The sequence below is a fragment of the Porites lutea genome, chromosome 13, assembly GCF_958299795.1.
Source record: "Porites lutea chromosome 13, jaPorLute2.1, whole genome shotgun sequence".
In the NCBI taxonomy this organism is placed as follows: domain Eukaryota; kingdom Metazoa; phylum Cnidaria; class Anthozoa; order Scleractinia; family Poritidae; genus Porites; species Porites lutea.
In genome coordinates this window covers 19,334,973-19,358,397 of record NC_133213.1, presented here as the reverse complement: position 1 = coordinate 19,358,397, position 23,425 = coordinate 19,334,973, and the positions used below count along the sequence as shown (strand labels likewise).

General features: G+C 40.7%; 1 protein-coding gene across 1 annotated transcript; it reads left to right on the top strand.

The window, feature by feature from the left end:
- The first annotated feature begins 2,343 nt into the window (after positions 1-2,343).
- On the top strand, positions 2,344-22,402 carry LOC140922748 (helicase ARIP4-like). The gene is made up of 19 exons (XM_073372766.1): positions 2,344-3,486; positions 4,252-4,621; positions 5,070-5,270; positions 6,270-6,384; positions 7,992-8,154; positions 9,036-9,100; positions 9,548-9,713; positions 10,296-10,370; positions 11,214-11,555; positions 11,916-12,034; positions 13,579-13,703; positions 14,522-14,621; positions 15,288-15,383; positions 16,292-16,401; positions 17,736-17,809; positions 18,257-18,358; positions 19,201-19,282; positions 20,001-20,085; positions 21,070-22,402. Exons 1-19 carry the CDS (start codon positions 2,674-2,676, stop codon positions 21,998-22,000), a joined length of 4,134 nt encoding a protein of 1,377 aa, XP_073228867.1. The 5' UTR covers positions 2,344-2,673; the 3' UTR covers positions 22,001-22,402.
- Positions 22,403-23,425: the final 1,023 nt, after the last annotated feature.

The following is a 23,425-nucleotide window of genomic DNA, read 5'->3' as shown; positions in this document are numbered from 1 at the left end:
ACTTGTCATATCTACAACTTTACTGATAATCATAATAGGGCCATTTATACGAGGAAAAATAAGACGCGTCTTACATAAGACGCGTCTTAAATAAGACGTGAACTTTCCGTATAAACGGCACATTTCGTCTAAAATAAGACGCGGCTTAGCTAAGACGCGTCTTATTAGATAAGACATGCTCGTGTAAATGTTACAGTTCGCGTCTTATTTAAGACGCGTCTTATGTAAGACGCCTCTTATTTTTCCTCGTATAAATGGCCCTATTATGTACAAAATTGCCAATAGAATGATAAACATGTTTCCTTTGATAAATGTGGAATATTGTTGTTAATAATTTAATCAAATTTGTGTTTTTGAAATCTGTTTGCTTTCCATTTGTTACTGTAGGAGAGAACTATTGTTATGTTTTTGTTGTAGGTCATAATTCAAATTCAGGTTAAAATGGTTTCAACTTTGGTAGTTTTGATTTTCAATTTCCTCTGTCTACGAGCTCTAATTATTACAAATTGAGAATCAATTGACTATATTGACTTAGAACACTTTTAAAGCCTTTGGTGAACGAACAACAGATAGATAACATACAGGTTATTAATTTATAATGTATAATAACTCAAAGAGTAATACTAGAAACAACTTTTTTCCAAAACTCAGAGCACAAATAGGTTTAAAAAAAATATTTTGTTTTTAATCACTCAAACTTCATCAGCGATGTACAATGAGATTCAGTCATGTAACTAAAGCTGTTGTTACGTATTCTCTTGAAAGGGAAGATTGTAAATAGGCAATAGAAGAATTATGTTTTAAATGTGAAGTACACATAATATGAACTACAAACCATTACATCATCTCCCACTTTTCTTTTACAATACCCTTCTCTGCATATTTTGCTGAAAAATAAGATGGTTTTAAACCATCTTTGCAATAGCACCCCATACACTTTAGTCTCCTTCACAGTCCCTCAGGACGGAGTCACGCCCCAAGCTTGTGTGACTCCAGAAGGAGACAACATATGCTCCTGTATATTTTGCTGAAAAATAAGATGGTTTTAAACCATCTTTGCCGTTGCACCCCATACACTTTAGTCTCCTTCACAGCCCCTCAGGATGGAGTCACGCCCCAAGCTTGTGTGACTCCAGAAGGAGACAACATATGCTTCAAAGAAAAAATAACGAGAGAAAGACTCTGACTGTACTACTCACATTGTAAATTCAGGAGAGATACTAAATGGCACCTCGTCTAGCCCACTGCTTACCAAACCCCTTCTACCCCAGCTACTAATAATTTCAATTTCTCCTGTACCTCGATGTACCATATATTATCACAAAAAAACTTTCATTATTTCTATTCGATCTGGGGTTCTAAGGAACGGTCCATTATAAGAAAAGTTATGAGGAGGGTGGGGAATTTCCAAGCCGCCTGATTTATTTTTTCAAAAAAAATTTCCCTTGTATGAATTTTTTAGGCCTTTGCATGAATATTTTTAAGAGTTATTTGGCGTGCATGAGTTTTTTCCATTTAATTTTCCCTTGCGCGAATATTTGTTTTGTACTTCACCCCCCCCCCCCCCCCAAATAAGTTTTCTAATGGTCCGTCTCTAAATAGGCCTCTTTTTTTGGCAAAATTTGGTCACGTGATCTAGTTTCCCGCAACATGTAAACAATTGTAAACAATGGGTTTTGGATAAAATGATTTTAGCAGTTATAGAAAGACCACATGAAAAACTGCTAAAAAGAAATTGCTACAGAAGCCAAAAGTTAGAGGAATTTGTATGAGAGTTACAATAAAAGCGCCTTGCCACCCAGTCACATCACAGTTCAATGGTTTTTTCTACAAACCCTTGTAAACTCCCAGTGGAAACTCTAGTCTCGTAAGTGGACACCCTCGGGCCCAGGGGTGGGGGTACTCCAGATTTCAAGTGATAGGGATGATCGAATGGGGGCAAAAATCAAAATCCACAAAAATCCCAAGGGCTTCAAACAAACCCCCCCAAAATTCCTTGGACCAAAATGTAACCCCTTAAAAATCCCATGCCGAATTTCCGAGCCACAAACATTTCCAGAGGAACTACACGACCGGGATACACGGGAATCATACGCGGGAACTGTCACGACTCTTCAGATTGTTTTGAATACTCAAAAAAAAAATCCGTACTGAAATCAAGCTACCCCCCCCCCCCCCCTCCCCAAATTTAACTCTCACCTAATATGTAATATTTTCTTCCTCGGGCTTCCCTAGAAAAATATAAAAGTGTCCTTTTCATGAAAGACATCGAAGTTCTCTGATTCCCCGCGAAAATGACGTATACTTGCGCAGGAGGACTGGTGTCAACTATTCATTGTTAAAACAAAATGGCGGACTGTTTTAGCGGTCGGTAGAAGAACAAGGGAAAATGCTACGTTTTCCTTTTTAGATCTTATCAAGACAAGGTTTATTGCACCTTTATAGTTATCATATGAAGCATCGATGAAATGTGACCGCGTATTTCTTTGTTCCTCAGTTGATTCTTGCGAATTTAGATTGATTTTGGCTCGTTCATGAAAATTCAAGTCGAACCGCCGTGTACGTCCCTGCATGTGTTATTGTACCAATAGCACACTTAGATAATCGTGATTTCGCCGTCGTAAGAGGTATTCATCGTTCTCAACTTGATTCCCAGCTGTACATTGTATAGTTATGGCGAGCGCTCTTGTAGAAAGTGACTATGAAGATGATGAAATATCTGCTACTACTGAAGCTAAATCGTCTAGGGGTAGTTTGGAAGAAAGTGATGACGATAGTTTAGCTGGTTTCGAAGATGATTTAGATGTAGAAGAGGATGACGCAGAGTTTGACGCCTCTAAAGAAGCTGGAAAAAGTAATGGAAAAGTTTCAGCGAAGAGGAAAAGGAAACAACCCGATCCTACGAAACGAAAACAAATTCGACGGATTCTTCGAGACGATGAGCTAACAGAAGTAACAATTTCTGCGCAAAAGGAGGAGAGAGAACGTCTAAGGCGTCTCGAACTTCAGCGAAGCTTAGCAGCTGCTGCTGCAAGCTCAAGTGTACCACAGAGTGTTTCGAAGGTTGTTGAGAATTCCATTCCTTTAAGTGGTAGCTCAAAGCCCTCATCACCATTGTCTGTTGATACCAGAGAGAAAAAACAGGACCAGCAAGTTATTGTTATTGATAGTGATGATGAAGGGGACACATCATCTTCATTTACTAGTAGTGTAAATTGTTGTCATCCACAGGCAGTGAATGGTAATTTCATTGAAATCATCAGTTCTGATTCTGAGGTAGAAATCGATGAAAGCGATGATGACAGTGATGATTCTGGCTCTCATACTAGACGTGACCTTGATTATGAAAATAGTGGATTGCATGTTGATGACAGTTTAAATCAAGCTGATTCACAAGGACGGGTTGTTGTTAATGTCAATCACCCAGCTGATGAAGAAGATATTTTTCTGGCCCCACAAGTAGCAAAGGTCATCAAGCCTCATCAGGTATGATCCATCTTAGTCTGAACTCAATGTGTAAATAACAATACCACTTCTGATAATGTCCATTAAATTTGCTTAGGTTTAAAAAAAGAACTATTTACATAGCTAAAAATGCATGATAAATTATTTTATTATTCATCAGGCAGTGCTGTCAACTCTTCCGGATTATCTGGGAGACTCACATATTGGACAGTATCTTCTGGTCTCCAGATTAGAGTGTGAAATCTTCTAGATAATCACCAAAGTTTACCATTTCTTCATTAGGCTCGACTTTCCGACAATAAAATTTCAACAATTTTGTGTCATTTGAACTATTTTAATATTAAACTGAATGTTTCCTTGTAAACTCTGGTATGCCATTGTAATATAATAATGTGATTGGTGGGAAGTAAACCAATCAGGTCAAATGTTACAATGCTAACATCATCATTTTCACATGCTTTGTCATTGTGAATGTGTGACAATTAATCTCATACCCAGATCTCTTGTTTTGCCCAACTGACGTCATGCCATGTGAGTTTTGACATCATCTATCATTTCTTCCCTATCAATTCTCAACATTTGAAGATGGGGGGTTGTAGAGGAGAGGGGGGGGTGGGGTGGTGGCTGACAGCCCTAATAAGGGTAAGAAAACACTGTCTGCTTATTGCATATTTATATCGATGGGAAAAGTTTTGCAACGTAACATAATTTTTTACCAGCAATTTTACTCCTTTGTCGCTAATATATGCTGTTGTTGTTGCTGTCATTGACTGTTTTGTTTTACAGGTTGGAGGAATACGCTTTCTTTATGACAACCTCGTTGAAACATTAAGCCGCCATAAACAAACTTCAGGATTTGGCTGTATCTTGGCACATGCAATGGGTCTCGGAAAAACTCTTCAGGTGTCAAGTTTTATTGACATTTACCTGAGGCACACAAGTGCGAAAAAAGTTCTGTGTATTGTGCCTATTAACACGATACAAAACTGGCTGGCTGAGTTCAACATGTGGCTGCCGCCAAAGCCAGGACTTATTGCAGATAGCAATGGGACTCTTATTGAGGCATCCGATTCAGACAAAGTCCGTTATAGGAATTTTGAAGTGTATCTCTTGGGTGACAATCAAAAGACCACAATGGCTCGAGCTAAAGTTATAGGTAAGGATAATTAGACGGCTGACTGGAATAATGCTTAAACAAGTTTGCACTCTAAGGAAAATTGCAGGGAGCCCTGTGCTCTGAACCTGTGAAATTTAGGGTGCCCAGCAAATGATTGTATGAAAAAATGTATATGCCATTTCATCGTTTCTCAGATGATGTTTTACTGCCTAGCATCTGCTTGCAGCATTATACTTACAATAGGCCCTTTGCAGCTAGCCATTCACGTGGTACAAAACCGCCATGCTAGAGAGCAAAAGTTGCACTGGGACAAGACAAACAAAGAAAATTACCATTTCAAATTATGTATGTCTTTTCTTTGTCTTGTCCCAGTGCAACTTTTGCTCTCTAGCATGGCAGTTTTGTACCACGTGAATGGCTAGCTGCAAAGGGCCTATTTGTAATCTCTAGTTTACCATTTATTTAGTTTATTTCAATCTATCTTCAGGTGAGTGGAACCAGCATGGGGGTGTTCTTTTGATGGGTTATGAGCTGTTCCGCCTTCTCTCCACTGTGGTACCTTCTCTTTCAAGCAGTAAGAGTATGGCCACAAAAAAGAAGAAAGCACCGACTCTAATGGAAAAGATGAATGGTGAACCTGAAGTGATTGACTTGGATGAGGAAGAAAAACACATGGAGCTACTGATTGGTTAGTTTCTTCTTTCTTGTATTTACTGGAAAGAGTGCCACCCCAAAATTAGTACTGCTCTTAAGGAGAAAAATGTTTTTTTAGCACTTCCCTGAGTAAGCGCTACATCTTCCGAGATACAATATGCGGCACTTACTTAATTTTGACATGGGTCATGCAGAAATGTTTATGCCTCTAATGTTATTTTTGGTGGATAATGGCATTTAAAGCTCTTTTTTAAGATGTTATTCATGTGCTGTAATCATCGTTATTGGAGTAAAAACAATATTTTTGCATCTTGATGGGAATTTGCTCCTCATATTGTTTTTGTGACCAAGAAACTTTGCTGCACATTATCTGTTTCTGAACTCCTTCAAAACGGTCACTTTGGAAACAAAAGACAGTGGCTGCTGTAGAGAGGTAGCTGTTGTAGAGGGGTTTAAACAGGAGTTAATGTATGGACTGTCTGCCAAAAAAGGTGACTGTTCATGGAGGTTCGACTGTACTCAGTTTCCAAGTGTCCTCTATTGCAAAACGGAGAACCCTTTAGAACCAAAATCTTGTTTAAATATGGGTGTTTAGCTGCTGTAACACCTCATGAAAATAGAAATTTAGAAGAATTGATAATTCCTTCCTTTGAATTTTGGTGACGTCATGTGAAAACCGAGAATAGGGGTATCAGGGTACAAAGGAAGTCAGTTTGCCATTTGGGCAAGCTGTAGCTAATATAGTATGTACTAGCCCAAAAAAGTTTTGATGAGCATTGATTTCAGTTCTTCTGTAATTTGAATTCCCCAAAAAACTTGGTGGGCAAGTGAAGAACAGAATCCACTAGCCCAATAGCAAAATCCCTAGGCTATGGGATGTCACTTTGCACGCTGGATATTTTGATCCTCTCCTGATAGTCTTGCATCTTACTAAAAGTTTCTTGATCAAGAATAATGAAGCATTATTAAGACAAACTTTTTGCAAGCAGAAGGCAATGACTTATCATGTGTACTCATCCTAATATTTTTTCAGGAGTACAGAAAGCTCTTTGTAGGCCTGGTGCTGATCTGGTGATTTGTGATGAGGGACACAGAATCAAAAATGATCAGGCAAATATTTCACAAGCCTTGAAAAAAATCCACACCAGGTATGTTAACTCAGTGATTTCGTTACAAATAGTTATAGTGAGTCCTGGGACTCATCATGCAAAAAATCGTGAGTGCTGGTCCAGAACCATTGGGTCCCAGTTCAAAAAACATTGAGTCCTAACTGAATTTTTGTGGGCTTTTATGTCACCATGCAGACAATTATTTATCTGAGGACAGACTCCAAAACTCTGTATTACAGTTTAATGGAATAAAAAACTCCTTCCATCGTAAAGCACAACAAAGACGAAAAGAAATATATCTTGATAAACAACAGCCATAAGAACAGCCACAGAAATCATACAAACAGGATATTCTACATAAACATCTTCAGATCAATCAATTGACCTTTGCATCCCTTTGGACACATGCCATGAATTATTTTGTTTCTTTTGCACTTTTTATGCGTCAGGGACGCAGGATGCAGAGGTAACAAAATCACTATTAACTGCAGTTGTTCCTCCATGTGTGATACATTTTTGGTCACCTATGCTTATTTTTCAAAAAAAAGTGACACCTACTCCAGGGCTTGGCCAGGGCCACTTTGTGCTCGTCTTAGTTAACCCTTACACCACCAGAACGAATGAAGAAGTCTTTTAAGGTGATTCTAACTTTAGAGTCTGTGGACTAAATCCTATGGTGTTACCATTCAAATGAAACCTCTTTAGCAGTACTTTCACATGGTACTATTTATTTAGTATGTAGTTCTAACTTTTGAGTCTGTGGACGAACTCCTATGATGTGGCCATTCAAATGAAACCTTTTTGGCAGTACTTTCACATGCTGCTATTGGTTTTTTGGCATTTTACAAAGTGAATAAATTGAAAAGTTTGACAAAATTTGACTTTAGTCACTCCTGGGAGTGAAAGGCTTTATAATTTTGTGAGAGTATGACTTGCCTGGACTCTTGACTATTGGGCTAGTAATCTTTAAAAGTAACTCACCCGGCAAGAAAATCTACTTGTCCCAGGCTACTGGATGGCACTCACTTGTGGTCCTGCGACCCCTAAAATGAAAATTAATTTGCCATAAGGACTTCTAATGAGTGATCACATCTCTAAACAAACAAAATACATATAGTGACCACACAATTAAGTGAATGAAAAAGTGCTGGAGACAAGGTTTTTCCTACTCTTCAGGGCTTAAAAAAATACTTGTTTGAGTTTTTTATTCAATATACTTATTAGTGGTATATCATTGTTGCGTAGTGATACAGTTTTTTACTTAAACATACATTTTAGTAACCCATTCACCCGTGGAAATTGTGCTGAAAAAGCTGTTTGAAGCTAGTTGAGCTTTTTTCTGCTGATTATCTTGAGAAAAAAGACAATAGTACCTAAACCCTCCTTAGAATTATTATCAATGACAGCACATGAAGTACAAGGGAACTTAGGTTCCACATGAGTGGTTGAGGTTTGAGTGAGTTGAATGCAAAGTTAAGCTTTTACTCGGATGTACTTGGTTAAGAAACATTTTTGACCAAAACTTTTTCTTCAAAATTTCAAGATACATTGTAGGTGGGGAGTTGCTATAAATGTGTGTGTTAATGTGAAGAACAACAAGGAAAATGTGAATGTTAATAGTGGGACTAAGCTTATTACGTTTTTAGGCGTCGTGTCGTCTTAACTGGTTACCCACTGCAGAACAACCTCCAGGAATACTGGTGCATGGTGGATTTTGTGCGACCCAATTTTCTTGGCAATAAACAGGAGTTCTGCAACATGTTTGAAAGGCCAATACTTAATGGACAATGCACTGATAGTACTCCTTCAGTAAGTTATATACCTGATCATTGTACGTTTCTGGGAAACTGTCCACCTACCCCTCCCCTAAGCCAACATTTTGCCCTAAGTGAAAATAAGTGTTGATGTTGGCGTAGGGGAGGGGTAGGAGGGCAGCTTCCCAGAAACGTAGGTTCCCTGGTCCTTTTCAAAGTCAGACGCTTAGTGCCCTCCCCAAAGATGAGAACTGGCCAGTCTGACCGATCATTTAAGAAATGAAATGTTAGTCTTCTCTTGAAATTTTCCCTAAAACCCATCATGTCCGTGGATACCATTTACAAGTACACTAACCTGGCTGGACAGTCCTGATTAATAGAGGAATTCTCCTCATGATGGCACTGGTCTGTACAGCCAGTTCTAACACAATGATGAGTGTCCTTAGTTTCAACATTCAACTGAACACATGTCATCAGCAGAACTGTTTTTTTAAAGATGTAGGTAGCTTAGGTTTCTTATCTTTCCTAGAGATCATACCATTATGATATAGCTTGAAAGATCTCTTCAATGTGCACAAGATCAATGACAAAGTTGTCCTTGATTGTTAAAACGGAGGACTTTACAAGTGGTAGAACGGACGTGGATCTTCACAGGTGGTTGTGGGTGTTTCAGGGGCAAATGCATTAACCCTCAAAATCCCAATAGCGACCAACATCAAAGTTCTCCTAACAATAATCCAAGCAATGTCAAGGGAAAAGATTATAGCACCAAAGAGAAAGTGCTTTGATTTTTGATCAAATTCTCTCAACTAATTTTTCAAAGAAATCAATGAATATCAATCAGTTTGGAGAATTGGAATGTGGATATTGGGGCTTAAAAAGGTTAACCTTGCAACTCTTTGCATTTGTTTTCTTCATTAATTTGCCTTTTTATAGGACGTAAAGGTAATGCGATACAGAGCCCATGTTCTCCACAGCTTGCTTGAAGGATTTGTCCAAAGGTTAGTCTTGTAATAGAGCTAAATCTTGACCTGCAAGCAGGCTCACTTGGGCATTTTTTGGGGAAAATTTTGGCAGCAGAGTCATCAGTGCGAGCAAAGCCAGGGAGAAGAACCCTATTTTTCGTGTGCTACGTCATAATTTTCCCCGAAATTGCCCAAGTAAACCTGCTTAAAGACTAGTTAGATGTTAGCATTTCAGTCAAGTTAAGCATGCCAGCCACATTTTTCAGCATGCTCGTTAAACACTGCTCTGTGAAGTTGGCTTAAGTAAAGGCTGAATCCTACGTGTTCTCTGAAATCACTAAGACCTCTGAAAGAAGTTCAGTATAACACCATTACAAGAAAACAACTCCCAGTTTAATTTTAATCAATTGATGGTTTCTGTAATTTCAAGATAGTCAACTGATAAACCATTATACATAAACATATGCCTTTTTTCTTGTGTAGGAGGAGTCAAGCTGTTCTGACAAAATGTCTCCCAAAGAAAGAAGAACATATCATTCTGGTGAATATGTCGCCAATCCAAAAAGAGCTGTATAATGGCTTTGTTGAAGGTCTGTTAGGGTCAGTGGGACATATCAATCCAATCAAGGGTTTCCACACTTGCACAAAGGTATCTATATTTTTGGCACAGTCAAACCTTCAATTTATTTTTTATTTTATTTTAATTTTACCAGCTTTTCCGGACACAGGTCTGCCCAGAGGGAATAGGCACGAACAGGACACATAGGTCCCAAGCAAGGTGCCATCCCTACCCAATCCCACAACCCGTGAAGGTTGGCCACACCACCGGGGTCTACGTCCCCCACTCTTTTCGATCAGTGAAAGTGCTGTGAGACGGGACCTTGACTGAAGCAAATTTCCCACACGGCACGACCAATCAGAAGTACTACCCAGATCTGGGTAGTGACACGTCATCAGTATGGAATTTCTGCGCTCATTTCTCAGACGCCGTTTCGCGCGGAAACCAGTGGTGACGTCGCGAAACGTCGGCTATTTTCTTAAGCTACAGAAATTCAGAAATGAAATTTATTAAACAAGAGCTTTTATTCCTATCCAGTGCATACCTTATGCCAAATGCTTAAACAAGGCACCTTTTTTTCATTAACTGATGCCATTTAGTTTAGAAAACTTATTAACTGTATTATAAAAAGTTGACGGACTAAATTATTTTTTGGGTCGCATTGCCTTGTAGATTTGGAATCACCCAGACATTTTTTACTCATCATTGGACATGAAAAATAACTACAGCAGGAATGAGTCGCCTTTGGTACGTAAATATATTATGTACAGTTAAATGAGTGAAATTTTGAAGCTTCATTTAAAACCAGTAGATGAAAAAATATTTTAATTAGGGCTGCTATAGTTTGTTTCGGAGCGCTTTTTCTGTCCCGGTTATAAGCCCAGTCGGATATAAGCCCTTCCGTTTAGAAGTGCTCCTAAAACCCCTTACGAAGATGTTTATTCGAAGGGCTTATGAGCGGCTGTTTACGATACTTTAGATGTCAGGAAATAGGGACCTTGAAATTCGAGGACAGCGCAGCGGCGAAAACGTCGCATAAAAAGTGAATTCGCGTTCTTTGAAACTTCAGCGCGATTATCCCAACGTGCTCACTTTGTCTAAAGTAGGCGAACTTTCCTGGAGTTGAAGTCTTACGAAAAATATCCAAGTTTAGGAAGAGAAAGGGAAATTCGTCTGTTTTATGTTTACGTTGGCGATAAAACGCGAACTTAAGATCCGAGGACGACGACAGCGGCGAAAACGTTGCATAAAAAGTGAATTCGCGTTTTGCAATCTTCATCGCGATTATAAGAACTCACTTACTTTGTCAAATGTAGGCGAACTCTCCTAGTGTTGAATTCCCAAGAACCATTACAATTTCAGAAAGCGAAGTAAAATTTTGTTGTAACTTCTTTATGTCCTCTATAAAACGAGTAATTAGGCATTTGCACGTCGTAGTCGTGCAGTGACGACAAAGAAATGAACAAAAATGCGTGCTGCCCGTGCAAAGTTGTTTTTCTCATTAAACCTATTGCTTTTTTGACGTTCTCGCTGATATGTTGCCGTGGTCGGATCTTAAAGTCTCTAAAAATTATTGTTTTTTGCTTTCAGACCATTCTCGATGATGCTAGTGGAAATGACAGTGTTCAAAATTCCCGCTCGGATGACAGAGGCGCGTCTCCATTAAACCTGCCGCAAACCGTAAGCTCTGCCGCTAACCAGGAGATAAACACGAATGCAATGACAACGAGCGCGATGTCGCAGAACCTGGCTTCAACATCTGCGCAGTCAGTATTAAGGACGACTGTACAGTTAAGGCAGATGGTGTCAAGTCAACTGTCTGCACACACTGTAGCAGTATCACAAATGAGTACCACACAGTATTCTACATGTGTACCAGTCATTCAGTCACTTGGCGACCGTGTCTCTCCTGTTGTGGAAGATATGACATGGGTAAGTTTTATGTTTTCAGAGTGGAAAAAAAATGATCTTAGGCAACAAAAACGTCCAACTTGTTTTGCAGGATTGCTGCTAAACCCGCGTTCAAACCTGTCTTGCAACAAATCAGGTTGTTGTGTTGCAGAAAGTAGAGAGTTCTTCTACATTTAGCAACAAAATCTGTACATCACCGGTAGACTTATCGTAACTTAGAAATTGCGTGCAACAAATTTTCTCCCGAAAAGTAGACTCTACTCGGCAAAAACCCGTTGTGGTTCGGTTCTCGTGAGCGAGCACTAAGTCTTCGCATTTCAGGTTGTCGTTCGCTTTCTTTTAGGCTGCCCTATAATGCTATTTCAATATTTTCCTTTTTAGGCCAAGAACTTGTTTAAAGATTACCAGCCTGGAGTGGTGGAGAATGGAGGCAAGCTTGTGGTCTTAATGGACATTATAGAAGAAAGCTTAAAACTTGGCGAGAAACTCCTGATATTCAGGTGAGTATTGCGGTCAACTTTGGAAGTAACTTGGTAATGAAGAGCTGTAGATTAGAGACGTTTAGATTCTAGGACGAGGAAGACTACGAGTACGAGATTTGACTTAAGTTTTTTCGCGTATTCTCAAAATATAGACTTCCCGGAAAGCTTCATTTTACCATTTTTCACTAGAAAAGTTAGCACTGTTACCTTTAGTGAAGGAGTTTACGCCCTCTCCTGATCGCAAAATTATAAAACTTCTAACATTTGAAAACTTGTTCCCTCCACTAAGACATTCTCGCTAAAACTCGTAGCTAGAATGACGGCGGCTACCACGTTTCCCCGCCAAAATAACGCTAGTTCGCGCGCGAGCACTACTCAGTATTGAGAAAATCTCGTACTCGTAGTCGTATTCGTCTTAAGGTGATGTTACACGGGACGATTCGCAACGACGATTTTCACGGCAACACAACGTTGCAATGCTGGAACAATGTTGTAACCATTAGAAACAATGTCGCAACAATGTTGCAACGCTGTGTTGCGCAAAAAATCGTCGTTGCGAATCGTCTCGTGTAACATCACCTTAAGAATCTAAAGTTCTCTATTCTCAGACGAGGATGACTGCGAGTACGAGATTTACTCAATACTGAGTATTACTCACGCGTGAACCAACATCATTTTGGCGGGAAAACGCGGTAACCGTCGTCATTCTACAACGAGTTTTAGCGAGAATGTCTTAGTGGCGGGAACAAGTTATCAAATGTTATCATTCTGCTATCGGGAGAGGGCGTAACCTCCTTCAGTATAAACAATCGCACTAACTTTTTTGGTGAAAAAAATTAAAATGAAGCTTTCCGGGGTGTCCTTTTCTTCTGAGAACACGCGCAAAAACTTTAAGTTTAATCTTTCTCGTCTTGAAATCTAAAGCTCTCTAACGAAACTATAGTACACCCACTCAACAAGTTAACAGAGACCTGTAGATTCTAAAAGGAGGACGATGAACCACAAGAACGAGATTTTCTCAGCACTAAGTATATATGCTCACGCGTGAACCAGAGACGTTTTGGTGGGAAAACGTGATAACCGTTGTTGTTCTACTACGGATTTTACCGAACATGTCGTTGCGACGGAAACAAGTTACCAAATGTAATAATTTTTATCACATGATTTTGCGACCAGGGGAGGGCTTAACTTCAGGCAGTATAGCGGGAGTCGGTGGGTTCGAATTTCGTTGGGGTTTATATTTGTTCTACTCTCAGTGCATGTTTCTTATTGAAGTATGCGATAGATCAGTAAAATCCAACTAGTGGTCTATTATCAATGCTGCATTCTGATTGGTTGAGCTACTACTAGGCTATATGTTATAGCCCACTAGTAGCAAAAGCTCCGGCTTTAACTAGCCAAAGTTGTTTTGTCTCGATATTTTTTTACCAACTAGTTGGATTTTACGAAAACAATTATTCCCCTCGCCCTCGTGGCCTCCGAGTCATAGCACTTGACTCAGAGCCCATTCGGGCTCGAGGAATATTGTTAATTATTCACAATGCTCTTTTTCACGTTTTTAGTCAAAGTCTTTCGACGCTGAGTGTTATCGAAGAATTCCTCTCCAAGCGTGATGTTCCATTTTTCCCTGGGCGAGCCACTGATCCACAGAAGCCTTCCAGATGGGCTCGGAACAAGAGCTACTTTCGTGAGTCTATAACCTCATGGCCTGAGAAAAACATTTCTTGACCTCACCACTGGTTCCCCCGCGAAATGACGTCTGAGAATCGAGCGCAGAAATTCCATTCTGATGACGCATCACTACCCAGATCTGGGTAGTGTTTCTGATTGGCTGAAAATTTGCTTCAGCAAACCGTTTCTCAGACGTTTCGCGGGGAAACCAGTAGTGGCGTCACGAAATGTCGGCTGTTATCTCAGGATAATAACTTCATTGCTTTTCTCTTTGTTTATGATTATCCTTTGTTAGTTAATTTTTTGTTGCCCTGCAATTTTGTTTCGTTTGTTCGTTCGTTCGAACTGCACTCTGGGACTTTTTTTGTAGGACGCGCTTTGACCCACTTTCCTGCGCAACTGCGTAATAGCCATTTTACGAAAGTGCCCCTCAAAGCTATCCCATAGTGCATTTCGATACAAGACCGACCCAAACTCACCACACAAGCTCAAAACGGCCAATAGGCCATCTCCGAGTTGCCACAAGCCTCTGTTTCAAAGCGAGGCTAAGTGCGAAGCCATTGACATGAAAATGTTTTTTATTCTCATGTGAATAAAACTCGTTTTCATTAGAAAGGTTTTGCTCTTGGCCTCGTTTTGAAAGCGAGGGTTTTTGGAACCCGGAAATGGCCTATAAACTTCTGTAGTTTGAAGAACGTTTTCAAATATGAAAATGGCCATTTATTTCGTCGACATGTCAAAATGGGAAGCCTAAACCTGTTTGAAAAATACGTCTTTACGTACAATTTTATAAAAACCTACATAAGTGGATGTATCTTTGTATTTTTTCCTTAGGGCTTGATGGCAATACCTCAGCCCAGGAACGAGAAAGACTAATCAATCGTTTCAACGCTCAAGACAACGTCGAAGTACTTCTGTTTATGCTGTCAACAAGGTGTGCATTATTACTGTGATTGCAACACCTGGGCCTCCAGGTTTGGGGTTTTGGCGATGGATTATTGTCCCAGACTACGAGTGTGGGGTTTTGGCGATGGATTATTGTCCCATAACCGTAAAATACATCATTATTGCTAATTTATTAAAGTACACTTTAACCTTTTTTTAACCTTAGTATCAACAGGCATACTCTCCACATTGTTTTCTATACATTTTCTGTGGCAATGATAAAGTGAATTTGTTTAACCATCAAGTACCGTTTTCTCTTGTCGCTCAGTTTCGTTTTTCATTGTTTTGATTGAGCAGTGATACTTAGAGGAGAAATTATATGTTGGTCTTTCTTTGGGGTTTGAGGTTTTAAAGAGTCCCTATACCTTTGTGCGTTCTTCCAGTGATTCTTAGGTTTTTCATTAGTTTTTCCCGATAAGAATTAGAGCTGGTGTCTTAATAGATTTAAATACACTAGTTAAATGTTAATTTCCTTGGCATTTTCTATTTGAGTTATTAATTTTACGTTTAGGGGAAACTGCCCACCTACCCCTCCCCTAAGCCAACATCAATACTTGCTTCTCACTTAGGGCAAAGTGTTGGCTTAGGGGAGGGGTAGGTGGGCAGTTTCCCAGAAACGTAAAATAATCCAATGAGTCTTTGAATCTTGTTGTAGAGCTGGTTGCTTGGGTATCAATCTTGTTGGTGCAAGTCGCGTTGTTGTGTTTGATGCATCATGGAATCCTTGCCACGATGTTCAAGCTGTTTGCAGGTAACCTTTGGATACTTATTTTTTTTACTGTTCCCCAGGGCCTAGTTGTTCGAACGCCGGCTAGCGCTAACCCGGGGTTAAATCTTAACCGGGCTTTCTTTTTCTTTTTATCAAGAGCACTCTCTCGGATAATTTTCTCTATTCTTTTGAGAGTATCCAATCATCAAATTGTAAGCAAAGAGAATTAAACTGGATTTGCTTTTTAAGCTCTCATATCTGTGTTCAAATTTCGCACTAACCCTTGGTTATTTAACCTAGCTTCGAACAACCCGGCCCTGTTGTCCAAAATATTTAAGTGACGTAAGCGACCACGCACGCTGCGAACAAAAAGGTTGCCGCAGCAGAATTAGCTCAGTCGGTAGAGCGCTCGACTGCAGAGCGAGAGGTCGTGGGTTCGATTCTCGGGGCCGGACCAACTTGACTCAGTGTCTTAAAATAACAGAGGAATAAATTAGTAATTCCTTTGCCTTGCGAACGGCTAGACCTTCGCGTGGCTCGGATGACCACGTAAAATGGCGGTACCGCCTCCAGAAGGAGACCTAATAATAGTGTTCACAATAGATCTTTTCCGCATTCCTGTAAACAAAGGCACCAACTCATGGCTTGGGTGAACAAAATACAGTGATTTGTATGAAACTGTCCACCAGAGCCTCGTCCTCATTTCTTTTTGTTTGCTCAGTGGAGGGTAGAGCGGGAAAGGTCTATTAGTAATTTCGTTCTAAATACATTGACACTCAAATACAGTGCATTGGTTTGCTTATGTATGCACGTTTAGCGGTACAAATTTTGTCTTGTGCTTGTAAGAGAACCCAGTTTCTCTGGGAGCCGTTTGACTACTGTCGTTATCACTTATCGTATGTTGTGTCGTGTGTTTTTTTTACTTAGTCAATAATTTTTCTTTCCGGCAGAGTTTATCGTTATGGCCAGTTAAAACCAGTTCATATTTACCGACTGATAAGCACAGGAACTATGGAAAAGAAAATTTATGATCGACAGGTCACCAAACAAGGCATGGCAAGTAAGGGATAACTTTATGTTAATGAAACCTCTCGTCTCTGTAGCTACTAAGAAGACATGGTGGCTCAGTCACCACTTCAGAAGGAGACTGGACCCAGTTAATTCTTGCCAAGACTTCTGAGACCTTTTTTCGAGTCAGGGAAAAAAATTGGCCAATAGCTGACCGAGGCGTCCGCAGTAACCATCCCAGAAGCAATTGCGGGAGACATATTTCGGCCCCAGCTCCCTTCTCGTCTTTCTAAAGTGGGGAATAGCGGTTTCAGCGTTCTCCTTATCAGGCGGTATCCGGTAAAATAGTCCATTTTCGAGTTCGCTATGACCGCTGAATTAAAGAAGTGAAGACGCATTTTTTACAGCCTTAGCCTCCATCTGAAGTAATATATTCACAAATTTCAACGAGAAAAAGACCTGTTTATTACTCTGTCTATTGTGTATATTCAAATTTCACTTAAACACTTACTTGCCAGAATTTCTGAATATTTTACTTTACGTCGAGGCTAACCCTGTATGATTGTGTTGTTAATGTTTGTATTCAGCGGTAATTTTTAATTCGAAACTGGACTATTTATTGCCTGAAGCAACTCTTCTTACCTCCTGCAACGGCCTGAAGGTTTACTAAAATTAAAGAAATATTTTAAAAAAATACACAAGTTGTGATCCGATCCGATTCTCACATACCACAAGGAAATGAATGAATATATGAAAAAGTACTAAAGTATACACAGCTTTTCTTTTTATGGGCCACGCATTTTGGAAAGAGAACATCCAAGACCAAGTAAAATTATTGGAATCAATCGTTTTAAATTGTTGTGTAAAGGTAACAACGGCTGATTTGCGTAAAATAGGTCTTAAAATGAGGGAATGACGTTTCAGAGAGCTTAGCTCCCAAATTTCCTAGCAAGGGAGGGGCCATGTCCGGCACTCCACTACCCCACCCTGTCCCCGACTTCGATTTCCAGTTCGAATTTGAGTTTGGGTTTGAATATGTTTTTGTCTTCTTTAGTACTATGGCGTTGGAAACAACAAAATTTAGACACTTATTGTAGCCTACTTATAACAGCCTTTCTGGGCTCGGAGAAAAGGCCCCGGCAAATTAGGGTCCAGAGCTTCAAAATGCTTTTATTTGTGGGGTAACCTGAGATCAGGCTCTATTTTCGTTTCGCTTTGAAAATTACATTCCGGCGGACATGGCGAAACGAAAATAGCCGTTAAAAATAGCGGTAGCCGTTAGAGAGAATGTATGAGAACCGCTAAAATTGGGCCTTATCTCAGGTTATTTGTGGGGTTGTCGTCTTTCACGTTTAGCAAGTTACTCTGAATTATTTTAATTTCCAGATCGAATTGTCGACGAGCTCAATCCAGAGGCTAATTTCACCAAGCAAGAAATGATGAAATTAATTCATGAAAAGGTAAAGTAAATGTCATGTAAATGAACGTAAATGTTTAAACATACTTTTCAGAAAGAAGCCTATCTTCATATAAAACAAGTCTTTAATTGTATTTTTTTTCATCCTTGTTGTGGAGAATCTCTTTTTCCATAGTATTTTGAAAGAAAGCAAACGAAAGAAAAAAGTACAAAGGAATTTTTTTTCATGGAGCTTTCATTTATTATGACCTGAGGGGTTGGCAAAATTGTGCCTGTGGAGGGAGTTGGGGGTAGGTTATTTTGGCAGTCCACTGGGGTGCTCTATAGGGTTTGGATGACTAGAGTGGGGTGTGAACTTTTTTCTCACTACAGAGGGAGGGGTTAAAAAATATTTTGCAGATATATCCGCGGATTTTCGACCCTTCATCCCCGGGTCACGATCCCCTCTCCTTAGGGAAGCCCCCTTGAGTTTATTTTATTTGCTTTGTAGGAACCAGTCTCCCCCGCGTCGGACGTGTCAGCAGCCGCTGACCAGTTTAATGATCCAGTGCTGGTCAGGTTGTGTCGTCTGTGCAGCCAATGGATCTCAAAGGTCAGTGCTATCTAGCTTGTAAAACAGGCGCTTTTTTTTCGCATTTTCAGGTGAGCACGAAGCGGACGTGGAGCGCGGGACACTCCCGTCGCGCGTGTCTCGCGGGTGTCTCACGCTTCCCGTCTGTTTTGCAGGCTAAGTTTTGTCATGGCATTTTTTTTTTTTTACCCGTGCAATGTTTTCGGAATTTTTTTTTAAGAGAGCCATAGTAATAAATTCTGTATGTAAATATAACCCACGAAGCACCAAGTCCAGGCTTTCACTAGAGAAGATTTTCCCGCTTTCGTCACGAATCCGGAACATTTCGGTACCAGATTCGTTTTGCGGTGTACACGCAGATGCGTGAATCCGAAGTATGAACGGTTTTTTTTGATCGCGCGTCCAGAGATATTGAATCCGGAATCTAAAGTGAACATTGGCGGATCCATGGGAGGGGCCCGGGGGGGCCCGGCCCCCCTTATCTCAGGGTGGGGATGACAACCAGGAAAACAGGAAAGCCGGAGTACCCGGAGAAAGACCTCTCGGAGCAAGGGGGGAACCAACAACAATCTTTACCCACATATGGTGTCGATGCCGAGATTTGAACCCGGGCCACATTGGTTGAATGCGACAGGCTCTCACCACTTCACCACCCTTGATCCCTGTATTGAATGTCTTCGGTAATTTTCGGAAAATGATCGGAAACTTTTGTACACCATTCGGAAAACGAGCGGAAATTTTTGTATTAATCTTCGGAAATCATCGAAAAGTTGCTTGTAGTCGACAAGAAAAAAAGTCCGTTTTTTTTTTCTATAAAATTACGCTTGACTGACGGTGATCTGGTTATTTCCTTTGATGCCTAGGTGCCGTTTAAACACGACTCTCTGTTGGTGGATAAGAAAGAATTAAAGCTGACCAAGGCAGAGAAAAGAGAGGCGAAAAGAGGTAAAAGACCTATCTTAATGAGCTTTTAATAGCGAAGCTCCACGCGTTCGCGAAGTGCGCGCGAGCGGAGCCCCACAACAAAGAAAATTTGGTATCTATCCATCCGAGAAATTGTGGTAGTCATGTGACCGTCCGCACCACAGGATGTCTCTCTTTCTAGCTAGAGTCGGAGCCTGCAACCTGATACTGAACGTGCATGTTTTGACAGCTGTCAAAATAGGGCATACGCTGACCAGTATCACATGACCGTATCTTGGGCTCAGGTTACTAGTTTTCAACTAATTGCAGGCTCAACTCGGCTCCAAGTGGATTTCTTTGCAACTGTTACATGCTTAATGTCTGAAGTAAATTATAAACTTATTAACGGGAGCTTCGCCTTTAGCCTTGGCTAAATCTGTATATTAAAAGTTTATACGTATACATCATTTATGAAAAAAAACAAAGGGCAAATTCTCTCTAGGCGGCGCTGATCATACAATGAGATTGAAATGAAAGATAACCCACAGAAAATATTTCTGATGCCATGAAACAGTTATAATAGTTAAGAAAGTGTGTAACTTGCAACAAACCACTGGCTGTTCGTATTAAATGCCAAAATGAGTGTAGGTCTTTTTAGTCCGTGAAATAAATACCTCAGTCTCTCTAATAAAAGCCCTCTTTGGAGTTTTCGACTTTTAGACTAAATTCGATAATACTTTCCTACACATTTATTTCTAAGGTTATGAAATGGAGAAACGACTATCCATGCAGCAACAAGGGGCGCGTGCGTACTGTCCCGGTGTTATACAACCGGTTTATAACAGGTAAGATCAGTTAATAACCAGAATGACTAGTCCTTGCTTTTACGGAGTTTGTCACACAAACTGATCTTAGACGGACAGTAGGCTATTTCCGAGTTGTGCCCAGCCTCTCTTTCAAAGCAATGCTAAATGTGAAACCATTAATATGAAAATGATTGTTTCTTCTCACGCGAATAAAACTCATTTTCACAAGAAAGGTTTTGCGCGTAGCCTTGGTCCGAAAAAGAGGTTTTGGAACTCCGGAAATTCCCTGTTCTTTTTATTACGTAAACACGGCTGAACTTGTTATCTTCACTCGTGTAGATCACATGTCTTTTGGGAAAAAAAAAAAAAAAAAAAAACACAGAAAATGAATTGTTAGCAAATCGACAACAGTCGATTTTTATAGTTTTGTCGTCCGTTTCTGTTGAAGTTTCTTTAAGAATCGTGCGCGCGAGAAAGGGAAACACAAATGGCGCCACCATGACGTCATTTCCTTGGTCTGTACTCTTATCGAGCATAGCTCTCCACCAATCAGCGCGCGAGAAATCGCTCAGTTATCTTGAAAGCGAAAGTCGAAATTTCCTCGATGAGGACTATTGGCAGAGATGAAATCTATGAACGTGGGAAATTTTTTTTGGCTCTCATTTGTTTGTTGTGTTTTACACTTACGCCGCTGAAGTACTCTTAAATTTACCCGTGTCTATAATAATATTTCTCCTTTCTTCGTCCGACATTTTTTCGTAGTTCCTTGGCCACGAAGCCTCACTAATAATCGTCTTCCGGTTTGCTTCTGGGATCGTTATATTCGTGTTAACTTGTTTTTAATGCTATTTCATCATGCTCGCGTGCTACTGACATAAAGAAAGAGAGAAACAGCCGAGAAAATGACAACCTCGTTCCCAGGGCCCTCTCTCGCTCCAGAGGACGAGCAGGAGAGAAGCCTGGGAACGAGGTTGGCAAAATGATTGATATGTTCTTGCATTTTGTTTTAAACCGCTTTTCTAGACCCAATCATGTTTATGTACCAAAACCAGTTAATCCAGCTGGACCAATTTTACAGCAATGCAACAACTCAGCTTCCATCTCATCTCATCAGCAAAACGCTCATCCTTACCCCTCCCCTGTGGCACACCTCCCCATCCCTCTCGCTTCTTTGGTCCGTGCTGGCGTTCCTGTTACACAGTTGGGGCAGACTTTGCCCTCGACTCTTCTAAACACCTTGTCGACGTCTGCAAATACGTCGCCGACAACGAGCACTTCCGCTTCTAAAGATGACGTGGTAATGATTGACTTAGACGAACTGCCGTCACCGACCAAACCATTTCAGGAACCTATCCTGACACAGGGTACCCAGCCGAATAGCGACTTGATGAGACTGGCCCGTAACGCCTTCCCGAATGTTTCTCCATCGTTCATTGGTTTGTTGTTGAACCAAGGGAACGTGCGTGGGAACTCGCAAGAAAACGCTCGGGCAAACGCGGAGGGTACAAGTTCTAAAGATGAAAACAAAACCGCTGAAGCAACTGATGCGACGGTTGCTAGTGGCAACAAGACGTCAGAGACTGGGAATGCCGCTGACAATGTTCAAACGTTGAGAGGGCTACTTGCTCCAGACCCAGCGGGGAAACAAGTCACTGACGAGTCAGCCTCACCGACCTCTCCCACAGTCCAAGACGGATCTATAGTCTCCTCTCCTAAAGTTGAAGGAGAAGCTTCTCCGCAAAGACCAGTCACGGATGAGAAGCCGTCACCCACCCCTCCCGTTGTAAATGACGGAACCGATGATCTGGCATGCCCAGAGGGGGTCAGTACAGACATTGAAAGACCTGAGGCACGTAACACGCTGCTATCTCAAGGGGGTCATAGTGGAGAGCCAGAAATGCCCAAGTCATCGTCTCCCACCCCTCCCGTTGAAAAAAAAGAGGACACTATCTAGAGGGTCTGTTAAAAAACCAACTATAATTCAAAAGAAGCTAGAAACTGAACTATTGGATTTTATTTCTTTCTTGGTTCAAATAATCGCGATTGACGTTTCTGGGAGATTATTTTTACCGATAGTTTTTTCCGATACTTTTCATCGATATGGATGCCGGGCGCGGGACTATCTCGATCTTGTGTTAGTAAACACAAGTTAATTGACTCTGTCAAAGTATGCATTTTTACGTGACTGAAGAACGAACGCGTGGAATGAAGCATGTTTTATTGCGCTACACTAGAGTAAGTGTACGTCAAAATGATTTTGAAGTATTGTTTCTGATGCGAAGTGAACATTTGTAAAAATTTCAACATTCGCGGTTATTGGTAGTTGTATTTTGGTTCAATAAACATCCATTCACACTCAGAATATGAGGTTTACCTTGACAATTTTGGAATTGTTCGGGGCGGAAAATACCATAATATTCGTCAAACTGTGGTTTGGGTGGTGCTTCATGTAAGCCTTCCTTTCGCAGTATTTTTTTGTTTTGTTTTGTTTTTTTGCACGAACTGCACGTGCAGTGTGTGCAAATTTATAAGAGCTGATGCATTGCGCATGCGTATCGTGCAGAGAACAAAAGGTATTGCAAAAGTTGGGGTTACATGAAGCACCAACCAAACGGAAATTTAAAGAGTATTATGGTATTTTCCGTTTTGAATCCCTCTCTTGACTGAAATTAAGACAAACTTAAGAGCAAGTGTAGCCTGCATGGCAGGCGCTGTTTGGTATGTTTGGTAGTTTTTATAAAGAGTGAGGGAAACACGCGGGGGAGTGAAGGCCTCCTCGCCTTTTCTCTCCTCGTGCGCGCGCGTGTCCTCGAAATTCCTTCCTTAATAAAACCGGCTAGAACAAGTGGCACTCGTACACCGACCAAAGGCGTGAGCATGCACACAGCCATATCACCCGGGCATTTGTTTTTTGTAGAATTTCCAAAGTTTCGCACGCCAACTGTGGGTTTTTAAGAATCTCAGTCCCAAATGTAGAACGTATTATCTTTGCGCGAATGTGGATTTCGGAGTGCTGTTACCTGCATGACCTTAGGTGACCAGCATTCTCGAAAAGCACAATTTCAAAGTAAGTTTTTTCTTGGTCGCTCATGTTAATGTTACTCGTATAGTAATAACCAAACATTACGGTGTCTGGGCGACAACGATCGAAGGTCAAAACGCTTTTGCTCCAACGCTGTCCTTTGCGTAAGTTTCAATTGTCAGAGGGTCAAAACAGGCGTGATCCAATCACGAGTGATAGATGGTCCAAACGCGCGTCATCAAATTGCATTCTCTGCATTCCACTCATTCTTAGTGAAAGTCCAAATGAATGCTTGTAGCCTGAGTATCAGGCGTTTCTGGGGAAAAGGGGAAAGATGGAAGGGAAAAAGGGAGAGAG